The sequence below is a fragment of the Capricornis sumatraensis genome, chromosome 8 (assembly GCF_032405125.1).
Source record: "Capricornis sumatraensis isolate serow.1 chromosome 8, serow.2, whole genome shotgun sequence".
Classification (NCBI taxonomy): Eukaryota; Metazoa; Chordata; class Mammalia; order Artiodactyla; family Bovidae; genus Capricornis; species Capricornis sumatraensis.
Genome location: NC_091076.1, coordinates 88,454,416 through 88,478,993, shown reverse-complemented (window position 1 = coordinate 88,478,993; position 24,578 = coordinate 88,454,416). Strand labels below are relative to the sequence as shown.

At 40.4% G+C, this 24,578-nt stretch overlaps 1 protein-coding gene across 1 annotated transcript in view; it reads right to left on the bottom strand.

Annotated features, from left to right (window-relative positions):
• SKAP1 (src kinase associated phosphoprotein 1) overlaps positions 1-24,578 on the bottom strand; it is a 255,689-nt gene that overhangs the window by 46,187 nt on the left and 184,924 nt on the right. The window contains exons 5-6 of the mRNA XM_068977471.1: positions 2,120-2,197; positions 1,096-1,179 (exon numbers count right to left, since the gene is read on the bottom strand). Coding sequence (XP_068833572.1) covers positions 1,096-1,179; positions 2,120-2,197 — 162 coding nt within the window. The remainder of the gene's footprint in view (positions 1-1,095; positions 1,180-2,119; positions 2,198-24,578) is intronic.

Here is a 24,578-nt window from a genome sequence, read left to right as displayed (position 1 = left end):
GAAGCCCAAGATCTAATCTGAAGGATTCCATATCATTTAGCAAAGCTGTTCTTTCTGCTACTTTTGAGCCAAAGGTGCAGGAAGTCCAAAGGCAACTGAGTAAGTATCTGACTATTCCCTTGACTAGTTATCCAGGCTTTGGGAGAGGAATAAGTCCAGGAAAGAAGGAAGAAGAGAAACAGAAAATTACTGAAAGGACAATAAAGGATTTACTTTGGACCACTCGCCTCTGTAAGGTGGTAGAACCCAAAGAAATCCCTGCAAGATTGCTACTTTATCTTCCTCTTGCGTTGCAGCATTACTCCTGCAGCAGTCTATCCGGCAGGAAGGAATTCCCTATTTCAAAGTTTGCATTCACCTACAATGATAACTTTTAGCTTGTAGTTATTTGTAGCTCCTCCAGTTTGTGCTTATATCTTCTATTCCTTCTCATGAACTAAGCAAGAGTGATAAGCTGGGATGGGAGGTCTTTTAGGGATAGCTCATGAGTGTTGTGGCTGATTGAGTCAGTGGTGGCTCATAAGAAGCTGCTTCTGGCTTGGGTCAACACTTTGCTGCTGCTGCCATCTGGCTGAAGGGTGTCTCTTGGGCACAGCAACTACTGGGGTCTCAATACTCCATGGCTCTAGGGATGTCCATTGGATTACATCCCAGGAGCCAGTAGGATAAAGTGTGAAGCATGCTCTTAGAGAGTTCGTACTCAAAGGTTATATTTCTGGGCTGTTGGTAAGCTGCTAAAATCCTTCTCAGAATTATTATTTTTCAATATTTAACCTATGTTATTAATGCCTATAAAGTGTTTGAAGTTCTTTTTTAACAAATGCCAAGGCATTTGACCTCAATAATATGTTATTAGTCATAAGGTAGCCTTTTGATATGCTGACCACACTGTCCTAGTGCTTAAAGGGGCTATAATTTCTAAATTGGTACGAGTTTTTGGTGATGAGCAAGGTACTATTTAGCCAAGCTTCTTTCCAGCATGTCTCTTTACGGGTGTTAGTTAAGGACTACTAAGTTTAGATCTAAGTGCTTGAGAATTTACGAAGTGCTTGTATCCAGGAGTGAGATGCTGCTGTGCAAATGAAGAACACTTACTTTTCTCATTGGCATAGTAGTAGAAGAGGCCTCTGCTGACAACACACCATCGCTTCTGCCACTCTGATCCAAAGAAACTATGATCTAAACAGAAGAGCAGTAAGGGACATAAATTCAGGTAACTACAATCACTGAAGAGTCTGTAAAATCCAACAACACACAGTCCACTGTGTTATTGTTTTATTTTCCAGGTTAATGGACTGTAAAACCCTCCCTTTCACTCCCACAGGTTATCCCATATTGACTCAGAGTGCAGAGGACTCACTCAGTTAAAGGCCCAAGTTCTAAACAGGTTTTGCTTGCTCTGACCTCAGCGGTTTCTCTACATTTCCTTTATCTTTCAGGTTCTATTCTCATCCTATAGTTATAAAATTCTCCACATCTCCAGATCTTTATGTGTTGTTGCCTTTTCAGTTCAGTTGCTCAGTCGTGTCTGACTCTTTGTGACCCCATGAACCGCTGCATGCCAGGCCTCCCTGTCCATCACCAACTCCCGGAGTCCACTCAAACCCATGTCCATGACACTCTAGGCCATGGGCATGAGCAAGGCTTTCTTTGTACTAAGCCAATCTGCGTGAGTGTTAAACCTGGTACTCCAACCCTACTATCCTAATTAAAGAGTAAGAGCTGAAGATTTGGACTTGTCTGAAACTTGAAAGTCAGCTGCTTCACATATGGTATAAAAATTACACTTGAGGCAACACAGTTTCACTCTTTATGGGTGTACACTGAGAGATGAGAACAAGAATACAGTCATTCATTTATTTATTCAACAAGTAATTACTAAGCAGGTGTACCAGGTGAACAAGACAGAAATCAATCCCTCTCCTGATGAAGTGGAGATCTGGGGCCAGGTCTTTCCAGCCTACACACAGGTACCAGGCTTTTCTTTTTCCCTCTCCCCTGGCCTTATGCCTGCCTAGTATAGCACTGGGCACAGAGAATGCGTTCCCTAGGCTGGCCCTCTTTTTCCTCATTTCCATTCTCTTTTGGAATGTTCTGAGATCTGGGGTCTAATCAGCACCTTTGCTTTTCTTCTCTAAGTATCCTTGCTTGATGATATTATCAAGCTCTTGAGCTCCTCTTTCGATGTCTTCCATTCCTAAAAGGAATAAGAGCAAAATGTTTTGTTGAAATCTGACAGAATTTTCATTGATTTGGGCTACTTGAGATAATCTACATTAATGAAGAGATGCAGACGGGCTATTGCTTAAATATGATACAGAATAAAACAATCTCCAGATGACTGGAGGGGAGTAAATTTTCTTTCTTTCTAATTATATCTAATGCCGAAATTGCTTAAAATGACTTAAATATAATATTGGTCTGTACAAGGGAGGTTGTTTAAATGTGCACTGATTGGTAAGAAAAGGACTCCAGGCGAGGAGGAGGAGGATGTGGTGCGCGGAGGGGAAATGGCTGCCGAAAACAAGCCGGAAGATGATGATGGGAACAGCAATAGTAGTCATGTAAAAATCTTTTTACCGAAAAAGCTGCTTGAATGTCTGCCGAAATGTTCAAGTTTACCCAAAGAAAGGCACCGATGGAACACTAATGAGAGATCATGATGCAGCCGTCCTTTTGGATTTCTTTTTAATAATGTGTGACTCTTCACCTTTGATCCCCTGACCTGCATTACCTTGGGTATCACCACACACTTGTTCATGGGTGCGGCGAGAAGAGGGAGCCACAGAGCCGGAGCCAGGAGGGCTGCCACTGGAGTGAGAGCTGGCAGAACTCGTAGGGAGAGCGCGGCCATCCTGCTAGTGCCATGTCTGGCTTCAAGACAATTCTATTAGTGAATTAACTGTACTCAAAACCCGACATTAATTTGATTCAAATGTTACTAAAAATGAAATAGATTAAAGCGACCCAGTCTTGCTTCATTCAGAGTTATGAAAGAGATCTCTAGCCTGACCTGGCTCTGTCCACGTGTCATCTGGTCACAGAGGCATGTGTGACCACCTGTACACCCACATCCCACTGTCGGTCCCGTCAGGGAGCTGCCCTTTATGGAAGAGCGATGATCTGTTTGTTGGCCCCTGTCTGACTCCCGGGAGAATGGAAGCTCCATGAGAGCAGGGCAAGGCCTCTGACATGTGCACCCAGTGTCCCCAGAGCCCAGGACAAAACCTACAGTGTAGAGTCTAAGTACATGCTGCCCAGCGAGGGAGTGGGTATCTCATCCTTCCTGAATGTTTTCCTTTAATATACCTCTTTTACATGACTTTTCAGCATGACAAAGCAGTTAAGTTTGGTGGGAGGAATAGAAAAACTTTGTTGTAATTGAAATGACTGTCAGACTGGTAGAGGGTACATATCAGGCCTCAGAGTTAAGATTACAATAAAACTTTCTACGTGTTACAAAAAAAAAGAAAAGGACTCCAAAAAACTAAGAATTTGCTTAACTAAACACACACTCACCTTTTTCTAACAAACAAAAAGTCACCTTAGTAAACATATTTTTATTAAGTTCACACAAAGAAAGGCTATGCATAGCTGAACTTGGCAATAATTGCCAAATCCCGGTTTTGTCAATGTCAAGGGAAAAGTCTAGGAATGGTAGAAGCCTTTACACAGAGAAGATCTGGATCTGACATCAGCTTTTAATTGTATGCTGCTAACACTCTTGGCTTTCAATTAGCCTCATTAGGTACAAATTTATTGAGAAGTCAAGATCCTAATTTGTCTTCCACCACTAGGGTTTATACTTATTTTACAGAAGGGAGGGGTAAAGGTCAGAGACAAAGAGGAAGGAATTTAGTTCTCAAAAAAATAAACAACAGCAAAAACAATTAAAAACTCTGTACTTCTTAATTAGGAGAAATGAAGGGAGTGGGCTAGCACAGTCCTAATATTCATTCTTTTTAGGTTCGGGGACTAAACCTTTTGCTTCTACACCGTTTCCAGCTTAGTTTCAAAAATGTAGATCAGAAGAGCTCTTTCTTTTTTAGCTGAGTGCCTGATTCTTTTTCCTATTTGTTCGTATTTTCAACTTCTTGTTCATGGGCTGTTTCCATTTGTGTGTTTTGCAGTTAGCAAACTCTGTGGCTGCTATAAATCTCCTGGATGGGTCTCAGGGTGCACACATGAGATGAACAGCAGCAAAGGAAAGTTCATCTGTCTAGGATTCTTTCATTTCTCCCACCCTTCTGAAAATTTTAATATCTCTTTGAAAATGTTCTCCAAGAAAACAGAGGCAGATCATACTGAGGGTGAGGACCTGGTGAGCTAAGCAAGCCCTTGAAGGAGAACCTATCCTCTGCCTGCTGTCAAAAAATAAATTGCTCTTGGAGGCCTAAAAATTAAATGAAAGACACAAGGGATAAGAAAAACAGGGTCCTTTAAGCCTGGAGTTTCCATCCTTTCTTCCCACCATTTTTCCCCCCTTTTTTAAGGTCTTGTTAAACTTAGAGACACAGTTTCTTAAGGATGCCGAGAGTCTGAATCATAAAAGACATGTTAAACATTCTATTAGAATTCAAACCTCCTTTTTTAATGCAAATCTAAATGCCATTTTATGGAACATCTATAATTATGAAAATGGGAAGACATTGCCTCGTGTGCAGGGAGAGTCTGTGAGTATGAATATTACATTAATGGGCCCACACCAGCTCACTGATCCTGCTGGCAGGAGCATAAAAAATGCTTGAGTGAAACTTTTATTTAGATGTTAAGACTCCAGGCCCCAGCGGGGTGACAGAGACAGTCCCTGTGAGTTGCCATCCGAGAGAGAGCTTGAATTGAATTACCCAGGGGGGAAGGAAGTAGTGATGAGCACTGCTTCGCTTATTTAATTTCATTTACTTTCAGTACATTATCAGCATGAGGCTTTTCTCTCCCTACCAACTGAAACCCAAGAATGCCACCACCAAGAAAACAAAGACATAATGCAGCAGAGATGTTTGAATTCATAGTTACTAATTTTAGGAGACTAGGGACAGCACCATCACTACCTTCTTACCTTAAAAGTCACACTTGGTTTGCTAAAATTGAGCACTGAATGAGTTGCTGAATTTCCTCTCTTGGTCATCCATCAACAAGATTCTAAAGAGGAAGAGAGCTGGAAATACAGTATTTTATATGCTGTGTTTTTGTAAGATGTGGTACATTGCTTTCTTATTAGAGGGAATCTGTACTGATGAGCTCTCTTGCCTGCATTCCCTTATGGGCAGTGGGAAAAAATGGGGGATTATAGGTGAAGTTTGGAATAGCTAGGGAAAAAAATTAGAACAAATCAATTTTTATTCTGTTGATTGTCTTCTATGTCTAAGGCACTCTGTGATGAGTGCAATAACAGAACTGTTCTCAATGTAAAGTTGACTCTGAGCCCAATCTTATTACCTCCACCATCTATTAGATAAACCCAGATGGGATCCAGATCAATCTCAATCCAAGGTGAGAAGCCACTGTGGCAATCAAGTTCTCTCCCCTTTCAGTGTCAGCTCAGAGTCTCACTGATCAAGAACTGGTGGTCCTGAGGATATACACATTAACTCCAGTCCTGTATGATGAGGCTGGAAGAGCCTTGTATGCCTGAATTCACAAGTGAACCAATATGCAGAGTTACTTAACATGTAATAGAAAGTATGTAGATGTTTTACAGGATGGTAATAAAAATATCATTTTTCCTATCATAAAAATGGAAGGAAGAAGCCACAAACAATTGCATGAGTTGCTATTTTAAGGCAAAAACATTTAAGTATATAAATTTTTTTTTAAATCAAGGCTTTTTGTCTATTACCTAAAAAAGATATCACCACCTTGATGGAAAAAAAGAGAAATGATTTAGATTTATTGGGAATAAATTGCCTTTTGGATAAACCTAGGGGTGTATCACATTATATCAGCACAAAACAGAATTGCATTAGTGTCATAATCTCTCTCTCCTACTGCACTTAACTAAACCTCTCAGAATAGCCCATATAAAGAAAAGATTCACTTAGCTGAAGGATGTAGGGCCATAAAGATAAGATCAACAGAGAAGAGTGTTACCCAGAAGTGATGGCCACCCAACTTTCATGACAGATGAAGATAAAAGAAATTCTCAGACATCTTTCTTTCCCCATCCAGATTCCTTTAAACCCTGTATCCCACCCACACCACCTCTGCAGAGTAGAAGTCCATCTCTCAGCACTAAGCATGACTCCTTAGTTAGCCACGCACAGCAACAACAATGGGGGCCCTTTGGAGTGTGATACATTTCCATAAAGTAGTCAATAAAAAAGACACGGGAGCTTATGTGAGTCACGGCCTATTTAATCAGCTGCATTCTAGCCCACTGAGAAAAGAGAATTGGAGAAATCAGTTGGCAATACCACAGCACAAGGCTAATAGCACAAGAGGCCGCACAATTTCTATTGCAAAAAGGTTGCAGCAAAAAACAGTACCCACAAACTTTCATTATAGGTACTGGCTTGGTCTCTTGCCCAATCAACCTGAAATGAAAATCAATGATTTAAAAAATTCCATCTTTTGTTCAACATTTTCCTCTCCCGAAACTGGACTTCTATCCTCTCCTTTCCTTTTAATCCAAGTTCTTTTCAATTGTTTGAAAAAGAGACCAAGCCAACTCCATCCTGGAGACGGATAGCTACCTGGGGTGAATTTCAGGCAGGATGAAGTTTACCAGTTTCTTTCATTAAAGTACCCATGATATAGGACCTGGGATTTTGGGGGATGAGGTTGGATAAAATCTAAAATTTGAAGGTTGGGAATGATCAAGTTCCATTTGTGATTCCAATTCACTCACGGATCACTGGGGTGTGTGTGCATTTGCAAAATGACGGATATATTTCACGGTGTCTCAAATGGACAAAATCAAAGGGGATATGGCAGGTAGGGTGGGAGGTATAGTAGTCCCCTGTCTGGTGGTGGTTAATCTCCAGCATCACTTTGCAGACAAAGGTCTGTGTAGTTAAACTTATGGTTTTTTCAGTAGTCACGTATGGATATGAGAGTTGGACCATAAAGAAGGCTGAGCACCAAAGAATCGAAGCTTTTAAACTGTGTTGTTGGAAAAGACTCTTGAGAGTCCCTTGGACAGCAAGGAGATCAAACCAGCAATCTTAAAGGAAATCAACTCTGAATATACATTGGAAGGACTGATGCTGAAGCTGAAATTCCAACACTTTGGCCACCTGAGGCGAAGAACCAACTCATTGGGAAAGACCCTGATACTGGGAACGATTGAGGGCCGGAGGAAAAGGGGGCAACAGAGGATGGGATGGTTATCGACTCAATGGACATGAGTTTGAGCCAACTCTGGGACACAGTGAAAGACAGGGAAGCTTGGCATTCTGCAGTCCATGGGGTCGCAAAGAGCTGGACATAACTGAGAGACTGAATAATCTGTTGGTTAAATCCTCTCATTTGTTTTTGGTTTCTGAGTCCTTCTTTAATAAGTTCATTACTATTTTTCTTAGCTTCTTGCATTTCTGGATTACTTTTTGCTTTTATTCTCAATTTTCAGAAACCAGTCAATAAATGACAGTTTGAGGTGTCTGGCAGGAAGTGTTCATCTTCTACACATGAAACATGGACAATGGTTTCAATGACTTCCTTCATTAATCCCCTGGGACAGGCTTACATAAGTCTTGATCTGCTATGGTTCCATCCAATATCCACTTGAGTTTACATTTATTTCTCACACTTTTCAGTCTTTGTGTTTCGCTTATTAAGGAATATAGACTAACACATGTAAGGGGAAAAATTCTAAGCCATTAATAATAATAGATTTAATTGGATAGGAGGTGAAAGGAAGGGACTGAACACAAAGTACTTAACCAAGTTCTTCAACAAACCATAACATAAGAAACTAAGAAACAAAATAAGTGCGATTGGAGCTAGACTGAAGGATGTCAGAGAATGGTAGAAATCACACATATCGTTAAAATCAATGCAGGAGACAAATATTCAGGAGATCTTGATGGACCCTTGTTTGCCCTCCAGTATTTTAAGGCCTTAAAAAAAAAAATCTGTTAATCCAGGTAACAGACCAAACTGTAAAAATCTATGAAAGAAATTTGTTACACTGAGGATACAGAAAATTCCCAGTAGAGTCTAGGCCAGAAGTGCTAAGAAGAAAATAGACAATTGATGTATAAAATTATTAAAACTAATACATTTTAATAAAAATGTTTTTTAAAAACCTAACAGGTCTTAACCTGCATTTTATCAAGCATTTTCACATTTAATTTGAGCTCCATAGTATCCCTGTGAAGTATGTATTACTACCATTTCCACTTTATAGACTAGGAAATAGGCTTACTGAAATTACAGGATTTGCTGGAGGTTGCTCAGCTGGAAAAGCCCAAGCACTTTTCACTACCTTGAGTTTCAGCTGAAAAGACACATTCAGAAGTAGCTGAGGAAAGAAAGGGTCTTCCCACCTCACTTGCCCATAAGAGACCTCATTTAAACATGGAAAATGTGGGACTTCCCTTGTGGTCCAGTGGTTAAAACTCCAATGCAGAGGGCACAGGTTTGATCCCTGGTTGGGGAACTAATATCTCAAATGCTGTGGGGTGCAGCCAAAAAAAAAAAAATACAGAAAAAGAAATAGACATAATGTACAGTTATTCCAATACTTTAATATCAAAAAATTACTTTAAGGTCCTGTATTTCTCATTTACTTTGTAAGGTACTAGATGACTAATCTATAGAATTGCTTTTAGGGCAAGTCTGTGTGAAATTCAAGAGATCAACAGATATGTCGAACAAAAATGAAAGAAAAAGAAAGCAATAAAAGGATACACAAGGAAAAGAAAATGCAAGGGAAAGAAACCTGGAGCTCTCAAATAGTGCTGCGTGAACACCAAGATTTGAAAGGCCTCTCTGACACAAGAGAAGAAGGAAAAGGAAGCCTGGTCCACTGTGGGGCTCATGCAGGAATCTTGGAGATGATTTATTTATTCTTTAAGGAAGAAATCTTGGTTTAAAAAGAAGGAAGATTTTTAAGTCAAATATCCAAATTGGTTTCTTTTCATAAACTGTCCATTAATAATGCCAAACTTGTTTGTTGTTTAGTCACTAAGTCATGTCTGACTCTTTTGTGACCCCATGGACTGTAGCCTGCCAGGTTCCTCTGTCCATGGTATTTCCCAGGCAAGAATACTGGAGTGGGTTGTCATTTCCTTTTTCAGGGGATCTTCCCAACCAGAGATCGAACCTGCGTCTCCTGCATTGCAGGCAGATTCATTACCACTGAGCCAGCAGGGAAGCCCCAGTGCCAAGCTATAAGGTAACATACAGAAACAATCAATGTTCATGGCATATGAAGAGACTTCTTGTTTCCACAAAAAGGCACTACACTAATTACCACAGATGCCTGTGCTTTTCAGGGATGTTCCTCTTCCATGTCTTTACTTTCAGTTGGATTTTACTTACAAGAAGTGAAAGTTTTGGAAAAAAGGCCTTCCAACTCTAAGTGTGATAACTTCAATGCACCAGTTCTAGCATCTAAATAAATGGGAATAAACAACAGCATCCAGTAAGTAAATAGTTCATCTAATCCAATGTAAGAATTTATTAATTCTCAATCCTGGTATTAGGACACCAGGGCGTCTTTTGATCAGTTGAAGGTATTGATAGAAATGGCAGAGATTTTGAGTAATTCACTTTAAGAATAAGAATGGATTCAAAGCTTTTCCATAATAATACCATCATTTACATTCAATATGCTTTCTTAAGGGAAAAGTCAATTAAAAATAACTTATAGTGTATTTTATTTATGCCACAGTCGATGGTGATTAAACACATTTGATGTAGTATTATAATCATGGCAATCAATGACTCCAACAGAGCTTTATATCCTTGAAAAAAAAATTGTGTTTCTTCAAAATCATGGGTTCTTATGGAAGTGGGTTGGAGACATAAATGTTGGTGGTCATGTGCTATGGGAAAAAAGATGGAAAATTCATGTAATCACCACAGAAATGGTTTAAACCCAGGAAGCCTCTTGTGTCTTCTGATTTTATTAATGACATGTATCTACAACTTGGGGCTTCCCTGGTAGCTCAGATGGTAAAGAATCTGTCTGCAATGCAGGTGACCTAGGTGTGATCCCTGAGTCAGGAAGATCCCCTGGAGAAGGGAACGGCTACCCACCCCAGTATTCATGCCTGGAGAATTCCATGGACAGAGAGGAGCCTGGAGGGTTACAGTCTATGGGGTCACAAAAAGTTGGACATGACTGAGTGACTAACACTTTAATTCAGTACCTTTAGCTTTATTTTTAATCCTAAGAATCCATCCTTAATACTGAGCCACAGAGATCCAAACGACCTGAATTCCTTTTAGCAGCCAAACCACAGTAAGTGGCAGCAGGATAAAGTGAGAATCCTGACCCAAATCCAGACAGTGATGCTTCAAATGGCTTTGAGAGTCTAAGGAGGAGAGGATTTCAAATACCAAACTGTTTTTTTTTTTTTAAAACAAATCTTGAAGAATCATTGTATTCTCATCTCATCTTGAGACAGGCCACCTTTATACATGTGTTACTTGAGAGTGTTTATCTTTAAAAATGAATGACAAAATATTATTTCCAAATATATTTACTTACTTCTCTACTGGATTATGATAAGAACAAGGAGAAAAGGAAAGCAAAAGAGCCCTCCCTGGGTTTGGGGTCACTTTTCAACTGGTTTAACTTCTACCCCTCTACCATACTGTGGCCAGAAATCATCTTCCTGAAACATATATCTGTCCCTGTCACAGTCCTGTTTACAGCCTTTAATGGTTCTCCCTAGCCTGTAGGAGGAAACTCAAACTCTCCATCTCTTCAAAAACTTTAAAACTTGGTCTCACCCTGTCTTCCAGTTTCATTTTGTCCCAACCCCTTATCCTTCCTAGTACTCCAAACAATAAGTGACAGGCTTTGCCTTCTGGAATATGGCATGTATTTTATACTGCCAGGCCTTGGCTCATGCTATTTTTCTTGGTTGGGAATTTCAATCTCTATCACCATTTTCTGAGGAGGGAGTGCTCCTTTAAGACTTAATTCAAATGTCACATCCCTTCTGAATCTTTCTCTATTTCTCCAAATAGAATTATATCCTCTCTTTTCTCTGCTCTAATACCATTTTCTATAGGGTATTATTATAGCACAGTCTTGGTTCCCAGAGACCCTAAATCTTTCCCCCAACACTCTCTCTCCATTCTTGTCTCTTTATGTACATAAGACCTTAGTTACTATATAAAACTGCTAGAAGCCTGAATGAAGAAATAGAAAAGGGACTTCCCAGGAAAAAGAATGTAGCAGGGGATCTGGGTAGAAGGCAATAGGGAGGATGGCCTAAAAAGGGAAGGAGGGTAAAAATAGATCTTGCATTCATAGGGAGACAGAGAACACTTTGAAAAAAATTAAATGAACAAAATATCATAGTGCCTGGATTGAAATGAGGGAACAAAGAAGGATCCAATATGGTTGTGTCCCAAGGAGATGGGCCAGTGTTTGCACCCCAAGTGTTTAGGTAAGGAGAGTAAGAATTATTGATAGATTGAGGCAGAGCTGGAATGGCGGAGACCCATCGCAGGGCAGGGCTGTACTGTAATTGTTGAACTGATGTGGGATAAAGAATAATCCTTCCCTAAAATATACTCAGTAAACTCCAAGGAGTTTGGTGCTAATTATTTAACTTCTTGAAGCCTAAAGAAAACCTGCGGTGGGAAGTCTGGTCCCTTTCATAGAGAGCAGTTCGATTCATTAGTCATGTATCTGTTTCTCTCTGTATCCCCAAGGGCCTCACACACACAGCAGGTGCCCAATAAATGTTTGTTAAACTGAATTGAAACCACTTCCAGCTTTATGGGATTTGTGGTCTAAGAAGGCAATATGGGAGCGAATATTTGTTAAATAATTGCAGTTGAGCTATTTCAAATCTCGAAAGATGATGCTGTGAAAGTGCTGCACTCAATATACCAGCAAAATGGAAAACTCAGCAGTGGTCACAGGACTGGAAAAGGTCAGTTTTCATTCCAATCCCAAAGAAAGGCAATGCCAAAGAATGCTCAAACTACTGCACAATTGCACTCATCTCACACGTTAGTAAAGTAATGCTTAAAATTCTCCAAGCCAGGCTTCAGCAATACGTGAACTGTGAACTCCCTGATGTTCAAGCTGGTTTTAGAAAAGGCAGAGGAACCAGAGATCAAATTGCCAACATCCACTGGATCATGGAAAAAGCAAGAGAGGTCCAGAAAAACATCTATTTCTGCTTTACTGACTATGCCAAAGCCTTTGACTGTGTGGATCACAATAAACTGTGGAAAATTCTGAAAGAGATGGGAATACCAGACCACCTAACCTGCCTCTTGAGAAATCTGTATGCAGGTTAGGAAGCAACAGTTAGAACTGGACATGGAACAACAGACTGGTTCCAAATAGGAAAAGGAATACGTCAAGGCTGTATATTGTCACCCTGCTTATTTAACTTATATGCAGAGTCCATCATGAGAAATGGTGGGCTGGAAGAAGCACAAGCTGGAATCAACACTTTCAGGAGAAATATCAATAACCTCAGATACGCAGATGACACCACCCTTATGGCAGAAAGTGAAGAGGAACTAAAAAGCCTCTTGATGAAAGTGAAAGAGGAGAATGAAAAAGTTGGCTTGAAGCTCAACATTCAGAAAACTAAGATCATGGCATCTGGTCCCATCATTTCATGGCAAATAGATGGGGAAACAGTGGAAACAGTGTCAGACTTTATTTTTTGGGGCTCCAAAAATCACTGCAGATGGTGATTGCAGCCATGAAATTCAAAGACACTCCTTGGAAGGAAAGTTATGACCAACCTAGATAGCATATTGAAAGGCAGAGATATTACTTTGCCAACAAAGGTCTGTCTAGTCAAGGCTATGGTTTTTCCAGTGGTCATGTATGGATGGGAAAGTTGGACTATAAAGAAAGCTGAGTGCCGAAGAATTGATGCTTTTGAATTGTGGTGTTGGAGAAGACTGTTGAGAGTCTCTTGAACTGCAAGGACACCCAACCAGTCCATTCTAAAGGAGATCAGTCCTGGGTGTTTATTGGAACGACTGATGCTGAAGCTAAAACTCCAATACTTTGGGCACTTTATGAGAAGAGTTGAGTCATTGGAAAAGACCCTGATGCTGGGAGGGATTGGGGGCAGGAGGAGAAGGGGACGACAGAGGATGAGATGGCTGGATGGCATCACCAACTCGATGGACATGAGTTTGGGTGAACTCCGGGAGTTGGTGATGGACAGGGAGGCCTGGTGTGCTGTGATTCATGGGGTCGCAAAGAGTCAGACATGACTGAGCGACTGAACTGAACTGAACCAAAATCACTTCCACCTAAGCCACAAACAGTAACTTTTGTTCTGCCATAGAGTCACTATTTTAATCTTAGGGTTGGTACTGTGAAATAAGAAAGTGAAAAAGGGAAAGAAAGGAAGCTTTAGCCAAGAAAGCCAGGAGAAAGTAGCAGGTGAAGAAGTCAAGAGGAACCATAGTGCTAAGAATGACGGGAGGATGGATAAAGAGAATTTGAGGGGAAAAAATCAGGAAAAAATAGCATGGACCTCAACTGGAGAGAACTAAATCTCCCAGCTGACTGCAGAGACTCATGGAGGTTCTTTCTACCTCAGAAGTTATTTACCTTCAGGAAAGCATCAAAGGATGTGTACAGAGAAAGTCATAATGGACAAAGAAGGAGCCAACCACAACAATTTACCAAGTGGATAACTGAATATACTTCAGAAAACAGCCACTGATGGCAGTTTCTGAGCTGCAGCCCTTGAGTGGCTGAGAACTTGGCCCTTTCTTTCCCTAGTTTTGTTCTTTTATTTTCCTGAAAGTTTTATTTTCTCTTTGAACATCACAAGTGTGTTTGTTTGCATCCTGTACACAAACATTCTATGTGTGCCTGATCACTTGACACTGCTGATGGTGAAAGCTGCATGGGGATTAGTATACTAGAATCCTGGAGTCTTTATTTTAGCTATTCTCCAAACCCAAAGATTTCAGGAAGGAATCCAATAATAGTAATTTTGCCTTCTCCATGTCTCTCTAGTGAAAAACATTCAGATATCATCAGAGCACTGCACTGAGAAAACTTTTAAAGCAAACAAAGCAGAAAATAAAAAAGAAGACTCAGGAACTAATTATTGTGATTCTCTGGGGGTATTTCAGGGTGGGTGATCTAATGAGAACTCTCATACCCCATCAGGAAGAACTAGATGGGAACGCAGTGATCTCAGCAACGTGGCTTTGACCTGAGATGTATCAGCTGCTGGACAAAGGGCCACTCCCATGCCAGACCTCGCTCCCAGCCAGCTCCCTGGGTGCCTCTGTGCAACCATATGGGATTGATGACAGAAAAATGATGGCTGCAATAAGGAACCTTGAGGGCAGAAATCACCACCTTTTCTTTTACGTTATACATATGAGATTTAAGATCTTTTTCAGTTCTTCTGTTTCATCTGACAAAACTCAAGCAAGTTTGAAGTAAGTTGAACTTTGCAAAGAAAAAATTAGGGAGAGGAAAATGAGGGTGATGTTGCTAGACTCAAAAGTTTCCAACCAAATCACCAAGTCTGTAATTGCAAAATAAAAACACTAAATCTCAATATCTATTTGCACAGCTCATTAACTAAGGGCTCACACTCAGCAAATGGGAAAAAAATAAAGGAAAAAACCTTCAGTACATTTGGAAAGTTACTGTGGAGACCTGTCTTTCCCTAGGATCTAAATTAGGCTGTTGTCAGATGCATCCGTCTGTCTGTCTTTACTGTTTATGTGGGAAGCCGCAAGTTGGGATGAGGCAAAGCATCTTTTGTCAGACTGTGCTGGAGAGAAAAAGAGAACATTCCTTTCTCCACTGAGTATTCTGAACATTACAGCAGGCACTCGACCTGCTTTGCTACTGGGACAACATGATTTACAATGTGAAAAGGGAAAACCTAAATCACTAAGTAATGAAAACATTAAAGTTAATGCATCACAAGTGAGGAATTTATTACCATTAACTCCAATAAACAGTTATAAAACACTTGTCCTTTCCTGTCCATGAGCAGGGACACAGACACTGGACTTCATTAAGCTCAACTTTCTTTTCTTCTTCACTAGACCAGTCATGTGTGTTTGAACCAACCACCATTTATTGTTAAGTGGACTGGTTCATTTTCCAGGACTGTAGAAAGCTGAAGGCACATCCATTTTGCTTCACGGTGCTTGGTATAGACGGATGGAATAGCGAAGTTTAGAAGACATGCTGCTCGGTATGGCTATATGAGTTTATTTAAAACTCCCTAAAATGTATGTCCGATAAAAACAGAGTAACTTCCAAGCAGCCTTTCTCAGAGGCAGGTATATAAGTAATAATGCCTGGCGAGGAGGGTGGCATATTGGATGCCAATGCATGTCAGGTGCATTTAGCTGAATAATTTTTCCCTTGTTATTGTTTGGTATAGCACCTTAGAAACCTGAGATGGAAACCCATTTCCTCCCAACATCTTTCTCTGTCACAGGGGCATACCAGTTTATTACCTTCAGGTTGTTCATGAACAAAAGAGGCTGCACATATTGGATGGCTAAGGTAGATTGGTTCTGGAATCATTTATTTTAGAGGAAAAAAAGAACTATAGTGTCTTTTTGGAAAGCCAACTCTAATCATGGGATTGCCTGAGTGTTACAAAGCAGATGGGAGGCAGCATGAAATTCAGGCTTCTCTGACCAGTTACAATAGTAATGATGATAATACTAATACTTCACATTTGGATAGCCCTTTATTTAGTGTTTGTAAAGTGCTTTCCTTAACAACATCTCTTTGATTCTGATACAGATAGAATGGCCTCAATAGTCTAGCCTTTAGGAGTTGAAACTGAAGCTCAGAAAGGGTAAAAGACTCTCACGCAGCTGGAAGGAAAGAGAATCAATACACAAATTCAGTGTTTTTTTAAGCTCTGAATCTAGTACTTTTTTGGTTACATTATGCTATGACAAACATTTTACGTAATGAATAATGCTATAGTCATAACTATAATGTAGTCAAGATAATGAGTGTTTTAATTCTAGATTTCTCAGCCCAAATGGTTTTTAGGAACCCTCTCTGTTAAACATGGCTACATTATTGGTACTGCAGGATGGACTCTTGGAATTGTTCAGGATGTCCAGCTTTGAAATGAGGTCTGATTTTTGGCATTACCAGAAAAAGGCAGGTACTTGGATGACTCTCCTGTTGGGTCTCCCATGGGCCAAACTATGTAGAACATATGAAAGAAAGGACTAGAGAGGCTCTGATGCAGAATCTGAGCTGTGTATCCTGCATTGCCAGCACCAAGATTTCCATAAGTAAGACCAATTGCTAAACAGTAGTATAATTTGAGGAGGCAGCAATCACTATTTTAGCATTTCCATAAAGAAGAACTCTTAGATGAAGAGGTTACAGGTCTCATCAGAAGTGATGGAGCAAATGACCCTGCCACTCATTTTGCACATAGGGAAATGAAAGCCCAGCCAGCTGTGATGCATTATATGACTCACTCAATGATGCCCTTATGTGACATCATCCAAGGTAATGTGACTAATTTGTTGTAGAGTTGAGAAGAGAAATGGAGTCTTCTGACTCCAATTCAGCATCATATCATTCTTTCACTCCCACAGTCAGGAAATGATCCTTCTCTAACCCTTGTTTGACACACAGTACAGCAGAAAGTGGTAAGCCATCCTGAAAACAGGTGAATTAAGTAATAGTCTCTGTCCTGAACACTGAGGCCCCTAGTCTTCATTTACTGTTCAGTTCTAAAAACCCTGGTAGTTGTGTACAAGGGTACCTCCAACAGATTCATGGATCCTTCCCTGGAAAAATGAATGACCTCAGAGAAAAGACCTGCAGACACTGACATTTGGGAGACCCCAAGCGAAATGGCTGGGTCTTTCTGTCACTCTTAAGTTTAGGCTTTCTAAAGTGAAGTCCATCAGTGAATATGTCCCACCTTGGCACACGGAAGTTTCAATCAGCCTTTTAGTGCCTCATATTTAAATATAAGCAAGGTCTAAAGATCCCTAGACATTTGCAGAAAAGCTTCCAACATGGAGGACAAAGACCAAAACATAAAAAGGAACTCAGAGGAAACAGTTAATTTAAGGAGCAGAAAGGAAAATTGAAAACCAAAACCAACGAGCCATCATTAATGTTCACAGAGGGATGAGAAGACGCTGAATTCATGAAATAGGATGCTTAAAAAGAAACGATCAGAGAATAAGAAAGGCTGGTCTTAAACATATGGTAGTCAAACTTAAAACCAAAATCAATAGATGCGTTGAAGATGTAATTGGGGAAATATTTAAAAAAAAATAGGGCAAAAAGATTAAGAAAACAGAAAACAGAAGAGATAAAAACAAATCTTCTGACTGAAAGAGATTGCCATATACCCAGCACATGAAATTTCAAAGAGACCCACATCTTGCTGATGACTTGAAATTTCATAACACAACGAATAACAAGAAGTTTGTAAAAGCTTCTGAGTTGGGGGAAAAATTGGTCACACACAAAGAATCAAGAATCAGACCGGCATCGAACTTCTTTACAGTGACACTAGAAGCTAAAATGAAGCAAAACTTTACAAATTCTAAGGGAAAATAATTTCCATCAGCGTTTTAACACCTACACTACCAGTCAAGTGTAAAGGTAGACTGAAGAGGTTTTCAGACATGCACATTCTCAGGAAACTTACATCCAGGGCATCCTTTCTAGAATGCCACCAGAACACGTGCCCCACCAAAGTGAGAGGGTCCATCAAGAAAGAAGGTGATGGATCCCAGTGGGGCTCTGACCAAGGAAAGAGACACAGGGAAGTTCCAAGGTAGGCAGCCCACAGTGCGGAGGAGGACAGAGGTCTCCAGAAGAGCTGCTCTAAGAACAAAATGGACCTGCTGAATCATCTGATGTGGGCGAACACTTCCAATTCTGCTACAAAGTTTGGGAAGAATTAGGAATGGTGACTTAGAAAACTAATACCATGAAAAAAACCAAGGCATTTTCCTACTCTGGAAAAAACAAGAAATAAAATTTAATTATAGAAGTTTATAAGGGTTGGCAGTAAATAAAATTTACACAGTTAAAACATGTAAAGCCTAAAACTGAACAAACTAAAAATTATAGTATAATCATGTTGGGAAGATGAAGGGAGGAGAAGTGAAGACTGGGATTAGAGAAGAGTGTTAAATCCTCCTCTGCCAGAATATAAAATCAACAGTTAATATTGGAAATTGAAAAAGAAAAAAAAACTGTATGATAATATTATTTAGAAATTTATTATTTAAAATTATTTAGAAATAATATTATTTAGAAAGAATTATTTCATGAATTTCTAAATGTACACAGCAGAATTGATGAAAGATTTGAAGGGGTTGCTTCTGGAGAGTGGTACTCAGGAATTAGAAAGGGATGAATGTAGTATTATTTGATTTTTAAAACCATATGTCTATTATTTTGGTGGAAATAAAAAATAATTAGAAAATAGAAAAAACAGCTTTACAACTATTTTACAACAAAGCCACAAGACTCCATATTTACATAACATCCATTCTGAATTTTGCTAAATATACAAGTATTCTTAAACTTGGTATGAAGGGTTTATGACAAAGGAATCGAGAAAAGAAAGAAGAAATTGGTGTGGAATAAAGAGAAGCAATTTTTACTAAAAACCACTTACACAAAGCCATATGTACCATTGAATTAGGTACCATTTTAAGAATATTTTAATATCTGTAATCTTTGTACAATTTAAGATTCATTTGAAATTCTAATGTTGTACTTTGTACTATAGGTTTAATTCTGCTTAAGCCCTTCCTACATTGCAAGGGGAGCCACAAAAACAGGAGGTCCCTTTCCACAGGAGATCCATTTTATTTCACAAGTAACAAAGGGTGTGTGATCCCTTAATGAAATCTGGGGGTCTGAATCCCTGAGTATAAACTTGCGTTGCACTTTACAGAATAGTTTTATATCACTAGGCATGACCAAAATTGTATAAAGTAGCTGCAGATAAAATTAAGTCAGAAAAAATTTGGAACCTACCATGTGGTAGGTATTGCACCTGAGAGCAAACAATTCCCAGGACGTCCTAGAAAGACAACTTCAGATCAGTGCAAAGGCACAGAGGGTACAGACATGATTTTAATTTATAGGATTAGAAAGGTACAAGGCCATAAAACAAGACACCTGTTGTCTGCATTTATGTTAAAGGTTTCATTTTTTAAAAAAATAATCAGAAACCCATAATCATTATTCTTGACATAAATTACACATTAGATTGGGAGTGGAAATCATGTTTTAAGACTAGGAAGGGAAGGAAAAGTAAAACCAACTGCATGTAATTTTTCAAGTGGAAACAATGGCAATATGAAGATATATGGGCTTCAGACCCTCTGGTAGAGGAAAGAGGCTGTGCTCTCTTACCTCTTACAGTGTCACTCCTGTGACCTCTACCATTTGAAATGCTTTGATTCCACCTTGCCCAAGGGACCTGTGAGCAACAGAAAAAGGGATGAAGGATGCCTATGCCTGACCTCACCTTTACATTGTCCAACGACTGAAGGTATAAATCAGCTTTCCCCTTGAAGACTCGAGTGTCAGAAGCTCATGTGAAATGCTGGAAATATTAAATGATGTCCCTGAGGGTTTTACTGTTACTCAGTTTTCTGCTGTAACTGGGAGAGCTGTTCACGTGAAGGATACTCTCCCCCAGGACCTCAATTTGTATACAAAATGAAGTATGAAACTCCAACAACTTCTTGCCACTTTGGAAAGAAAATAAACAATTAGTGGAGGTTGCCCTTAGCCTGCTGGTCCTGCTTATATTTCAATGATCTCTGTCTATTCCCAGAGAACAGTTCACACCAACAAAGGTGTGATACCCTCATTACAAATCCTTGTTTCCAGGGTAATAAATCAGTGATGGTTAAAAAAATCTCTGCAGACAATTCAATGCATTTTTGTAATGAGGAAGAATAAAAACTCTTTGCTTTGTTCTAGTTAGCAGAGGAAGTGTACTAATAGCAATCAGAATAGAGGACCAACTGCCCCAGGGCCAAGTTTCCAGTGCTAGCTCATCACTGTGATCTTGGGCTGTATCTAAAACTTCCTTCCAATATTCTTTCTGCAAAAATTTTAAATCTATGGACTGTTAAATCTCCCAACACACTTTGATTCATTAATCCTCACTGCTGCTGCTGCTAAGTCGCTTCAGTCGTGTCCGACTCTGTGTGACCCCAGAGACGGCTGCCCACCAGGCTCCCCCATCCCTGGGATTCTCCAGGCAAGAACACTGGAGTGGGTTGCCATTTCCTTCTCCAATGCATGAAAGTGAAAAGTCAAAGTGAAGTCGCTCAGTCGTGTCTGACTCCTAGCGACCCCATGGACTGCAGCCTACTAGGCTCCTCCGCCCATGGGATTTGCCAGGCAAGAGTACTGGAGTGGGGTGCCATCGCCTTCTCCATTAATCCTCACTACTACCTCTATAATAGGCATGTGTGTTAGTCACTCAGTCGTGTCCAACTCTTTGTGACCCCAGGTACTGTAGCCACCAGGCTTCTTTGTCCATGGAATTTTCCAGGCGAGAATACTGGAGTGGGTTGCCATTTCCTTCTCCAGGGGATCTTCCTGACCCAGGGATTGAATCCAGGTCTCCCGCATGGCAGGCAGACTCTTTACCATCTGAACCACCAGGGAAGCCCATAATATAATAGGCATAATTATCTGTAATAAGAAAAATGATCATTTTTCTCTTGATAGAGAAATTCAAGTGATTCATTCAAGTCTCTCAGTTAGCAAGTGGACAAAGCAGGAACAGGAATAAAGAGTCCATATGACAATCCGTACCATTAATCTCTTGGCATCTCTTTTCTCCATCAAAGATTTGAAGTACTGGCACACAAAGAATATATAGTCCCTATTATAGAAACATGACTATATATCTGTATAGAGCTTCAGAAATTTTAGAGCATGTTCAAACCTTTTATTTAGTTCAATTTTTATAACAGTCCTATGAGGTAGGTATTTATAGACTCTGTAATGAAGGAATAAAAGTAAAACGAAACAGCTTAAACAGCTGAGAAGAGCCAGGGAAAGATTAAGGATTACTTAAGACACTGTACAATCCATAATTACATCATGTTTGTAAGAGACAGCTAGATGTATGAATATATTTATTAGCCTGCCTGTTTCTGTGCTATAATAGCAGACTGATCTCTAAAAGAGCCTCTGCTCTGTGTTCTAAGATCATATTCCAGTCATGAAAGGATATTCAGAATGGTGTAATGTGCTCTTTTAACACAAGCTCTCTTGTCATCGAACCATGGCTGAATTAGGGATGAATGACACTGCTTCTCTGCAGGGGAAAAAGAAAGTGTGAGGGCTGAGAGGGATCCCAAATAGCATACAAGGGAAAATGAAGAAAAAAGGCTCTTTTGCCTCCCAGAAGTCTGAAAGCGAAAGTTGCTCAGTTGTGTCCGACTCTTTGCAACTGCATGGACTATACAGTCTATGGAATTCTCCAGGCCAGAATACTGGAGTGGGTAGCTTTCCCCTTCTCCAAGGAATCTTCCCAACCCAGGGATCAAACCCAGGTCTCCCACACTGCAGGTGGATTCTTTACCAGCTGAGGCACCAGGGAAAACCCTCAGAAGTCTAATCTTTTGAAATAGGCCCAGTGATTTTTTTAAAAAAGTAGTACCAAATGGAATCAATGCTGCTTAACTAGTGTGTGTTTAAGGAAACTGGAAAAGGGTCCTCTTCCAAAGTATCTTCTCAACTGACTCCCTTAATTCCTGAAATACCACCATTAGAAGTCCATTCCCTTAGATGAAAGCATTATTCTCTACTGAAATCCAAATGCCTCTGGGAGAGGCATTCCCATCCATAGTATAATAACAAACAAGTGCATCAGGGATATTAAGAGAGGGAGGCCCGGAGAGCGGCTCTCCCAGGGACAAAGCACGGTCACTTGCAACCATGCCTCAGGCCACCAAGCAAAGATAACTGATAGAAGTATGTCCAGTGCTGACTCTTACCCATGAGCTGTGTGTGGCTGACGATGTTGCATTGAGCTATTATCAGTCATTAGTACCTCAGAGCAGTGGTTCTTAACTCAGCTGCACATCACAATCACAATCACCTGTCAATCTTTCAAAAATGGAGATACTCGGACAGTACCCGACATTTGTGGAATCAGGATCATGTGGGAATATGGCTGAGGCATGTTTATTTCTACAAAGCTCTATGGATTTTCAGATGTTCTTCCAGAGTTGAAAACTGCAACCTTGGAGTGAATGTGTCATCCTGATGGCTTGCTGGTGGGCCTTGGTGAGGCGGGACCCTAGGCTGGGGGCCTGAACACTGAGTACCAGAACAAGTGGTGAGAGGCAAGGGATAACACAAAGTAACAAAAGATGACGCGGAAAAGAACCGAGATGACTTATCTATATCACAATTTTGACAAACTACCTGGGAGTATTATTATTACCAAGACTTGATAAAACACTAGTCTATGAAAGTTAGGACTTCTGCATAACACCATTTAAGAAATACCCGGGCAATGATTGTTTATGCTCATATAACTCAGGTTTATTTCATCCTTTCAAAAGGCTGAAGAAGCCTCTTGCAGTCTTTTCATTACTGTACTATCTCTTCCCATCCCATTCTTTATAGTCCTCTCTCTGAGTCTTGCCATACTCGTCTTATCCTCGATTAGCCTCCAAAGAGAGTACTTACCAGGTAAATCTGTTAGGACTAGTTCCGTCAATGTGACAGAAGCCCCCCTAAAATAGAGGCCTAACAAGAAAGAAGATAATCTCTCAGGAATAAACTATGCAGGAGGGAGGTAGCCAGGCAGTTGGAGGGTATTTCATGGGCTCGTCTCCTCTGTCTTGTCTCCACCACCTTTCGCAAATGATTTCTTCCACATGGTCTGAGGTGGCTCCAGCTCCAGCCAGCAGGAAGGGAAAAGGGGGCAAGGGCCACAGCATCACCCTCCCTCACCTGTGTGTATCCCTAAAATTAACCCATTCCTTTCAGATTCCGCTGGCCAGAACTTGAGCTGCATGGGTGAGTCTAGTTGTTAGGGAGTTGAGGAGGCAGGGAGCTGTTCAGGGCAGCTGTGAGCCCATCTAGAAAGACAGAGAAGGGGAGATGGCTAAGCCACACCAGGAACTGTGCACGCAGCAAAACAAGTACAGGCGGTCACCTTATGAACCTAGACTATCTCACCGGAAAGAGCAAATGAGTGTGGTAAGCAAAGACTGCTTAATGCCAGGTGTTGAGTAATTCATGGTGGTTAGAGGAAACTGTTTTCCACTAATGAAGAGTGAGATTATGTTGAAAGTAGTTATCTGTGGACCAGGCATCACAACAGAGGCCTCAAATAAATGAAGTGCTTGGTTTGTCTTTTGAAAGCTTACAATTCCTCTTGGAATTATGTGATCCCAAGAGTCCACCTCTTGCCTAATGAAAGATCTGAATTCAGTCCTTCTTCCCAAGTCCCTGGAGTCAACTTCTGTAATCTGTCAGGAGCAGAACGGATTTCCACACTAGCTATCAATAAGCAAGAGAAATACTTATTTCACATACAAATTCTGCTGAGATGAGCTTTAAAAGATTCTGATCAATGAAAAGATGTACTTTCTCCTGACTCTAGGGTTCCAGGTATGTCAGTACCTCCCAGTCTGTGACAAATCTGAGAATACAAAGCAGAACTATACTGGTCTAGAAGCATGCAGTCTAAAATACAAGAAATCTGTTTAACTCTGTAACTGTGTTTGGATTGCTTCTAGGATGGTTGAAAAGTAAAGTACTGCTTTGTTTTCCCATCAGATCTCCCTATATCACCTGATAGACTTGTTCCCTTTCTCTGTGTTTCTCACTCGTCTGGCTGATTGAATTGTATAGCCAGTTAGCTCAGTTAGATAGGGCATGGTGCTAATGAGACCAAGGTCACAGGTTTTATCCCCAGATAGGCAGACAGGTATCCAGAGTAAAATTCTGTCCCACGTCTACTTGGATGCTTCTCTCTCTCTGGTTAGCACTTCTGAAAGGATGTGTACTTCTCAAAAGGGGGACAGAGTAAGAAAGAGTTGGTGTCTTAGCAGAGATAAGCTGTGCTGTGGAAAAACCCCACAAAATGCTGGACTGGAAATACCTCTATACCAAGAGGAATACAAAGTAGTTTGGTTTACGAAAAGGTCCCTCCTACTTCCAGGACACTAGGACCCACAAGCATGGAGACTGAGCTGAGACACTAAGGATGGAAAAAGAAAGCTAGAGAGGCAAGAAAATTGTCATATTCCTAGGCTAGGGTCCAGAGGTCTTGTTTCCTGCTTCCTGCTGGATCCAGGACATTCAGATCACATGTGGTCTCCTATTTCCAACCCCACCTCGGTGTTCCCAAGTCAGTGGTGAGCTGTTGTGATGTTGTGGAGGAAAATCATGTCCAAAACAGGAATAAAATTCACAACTGCTT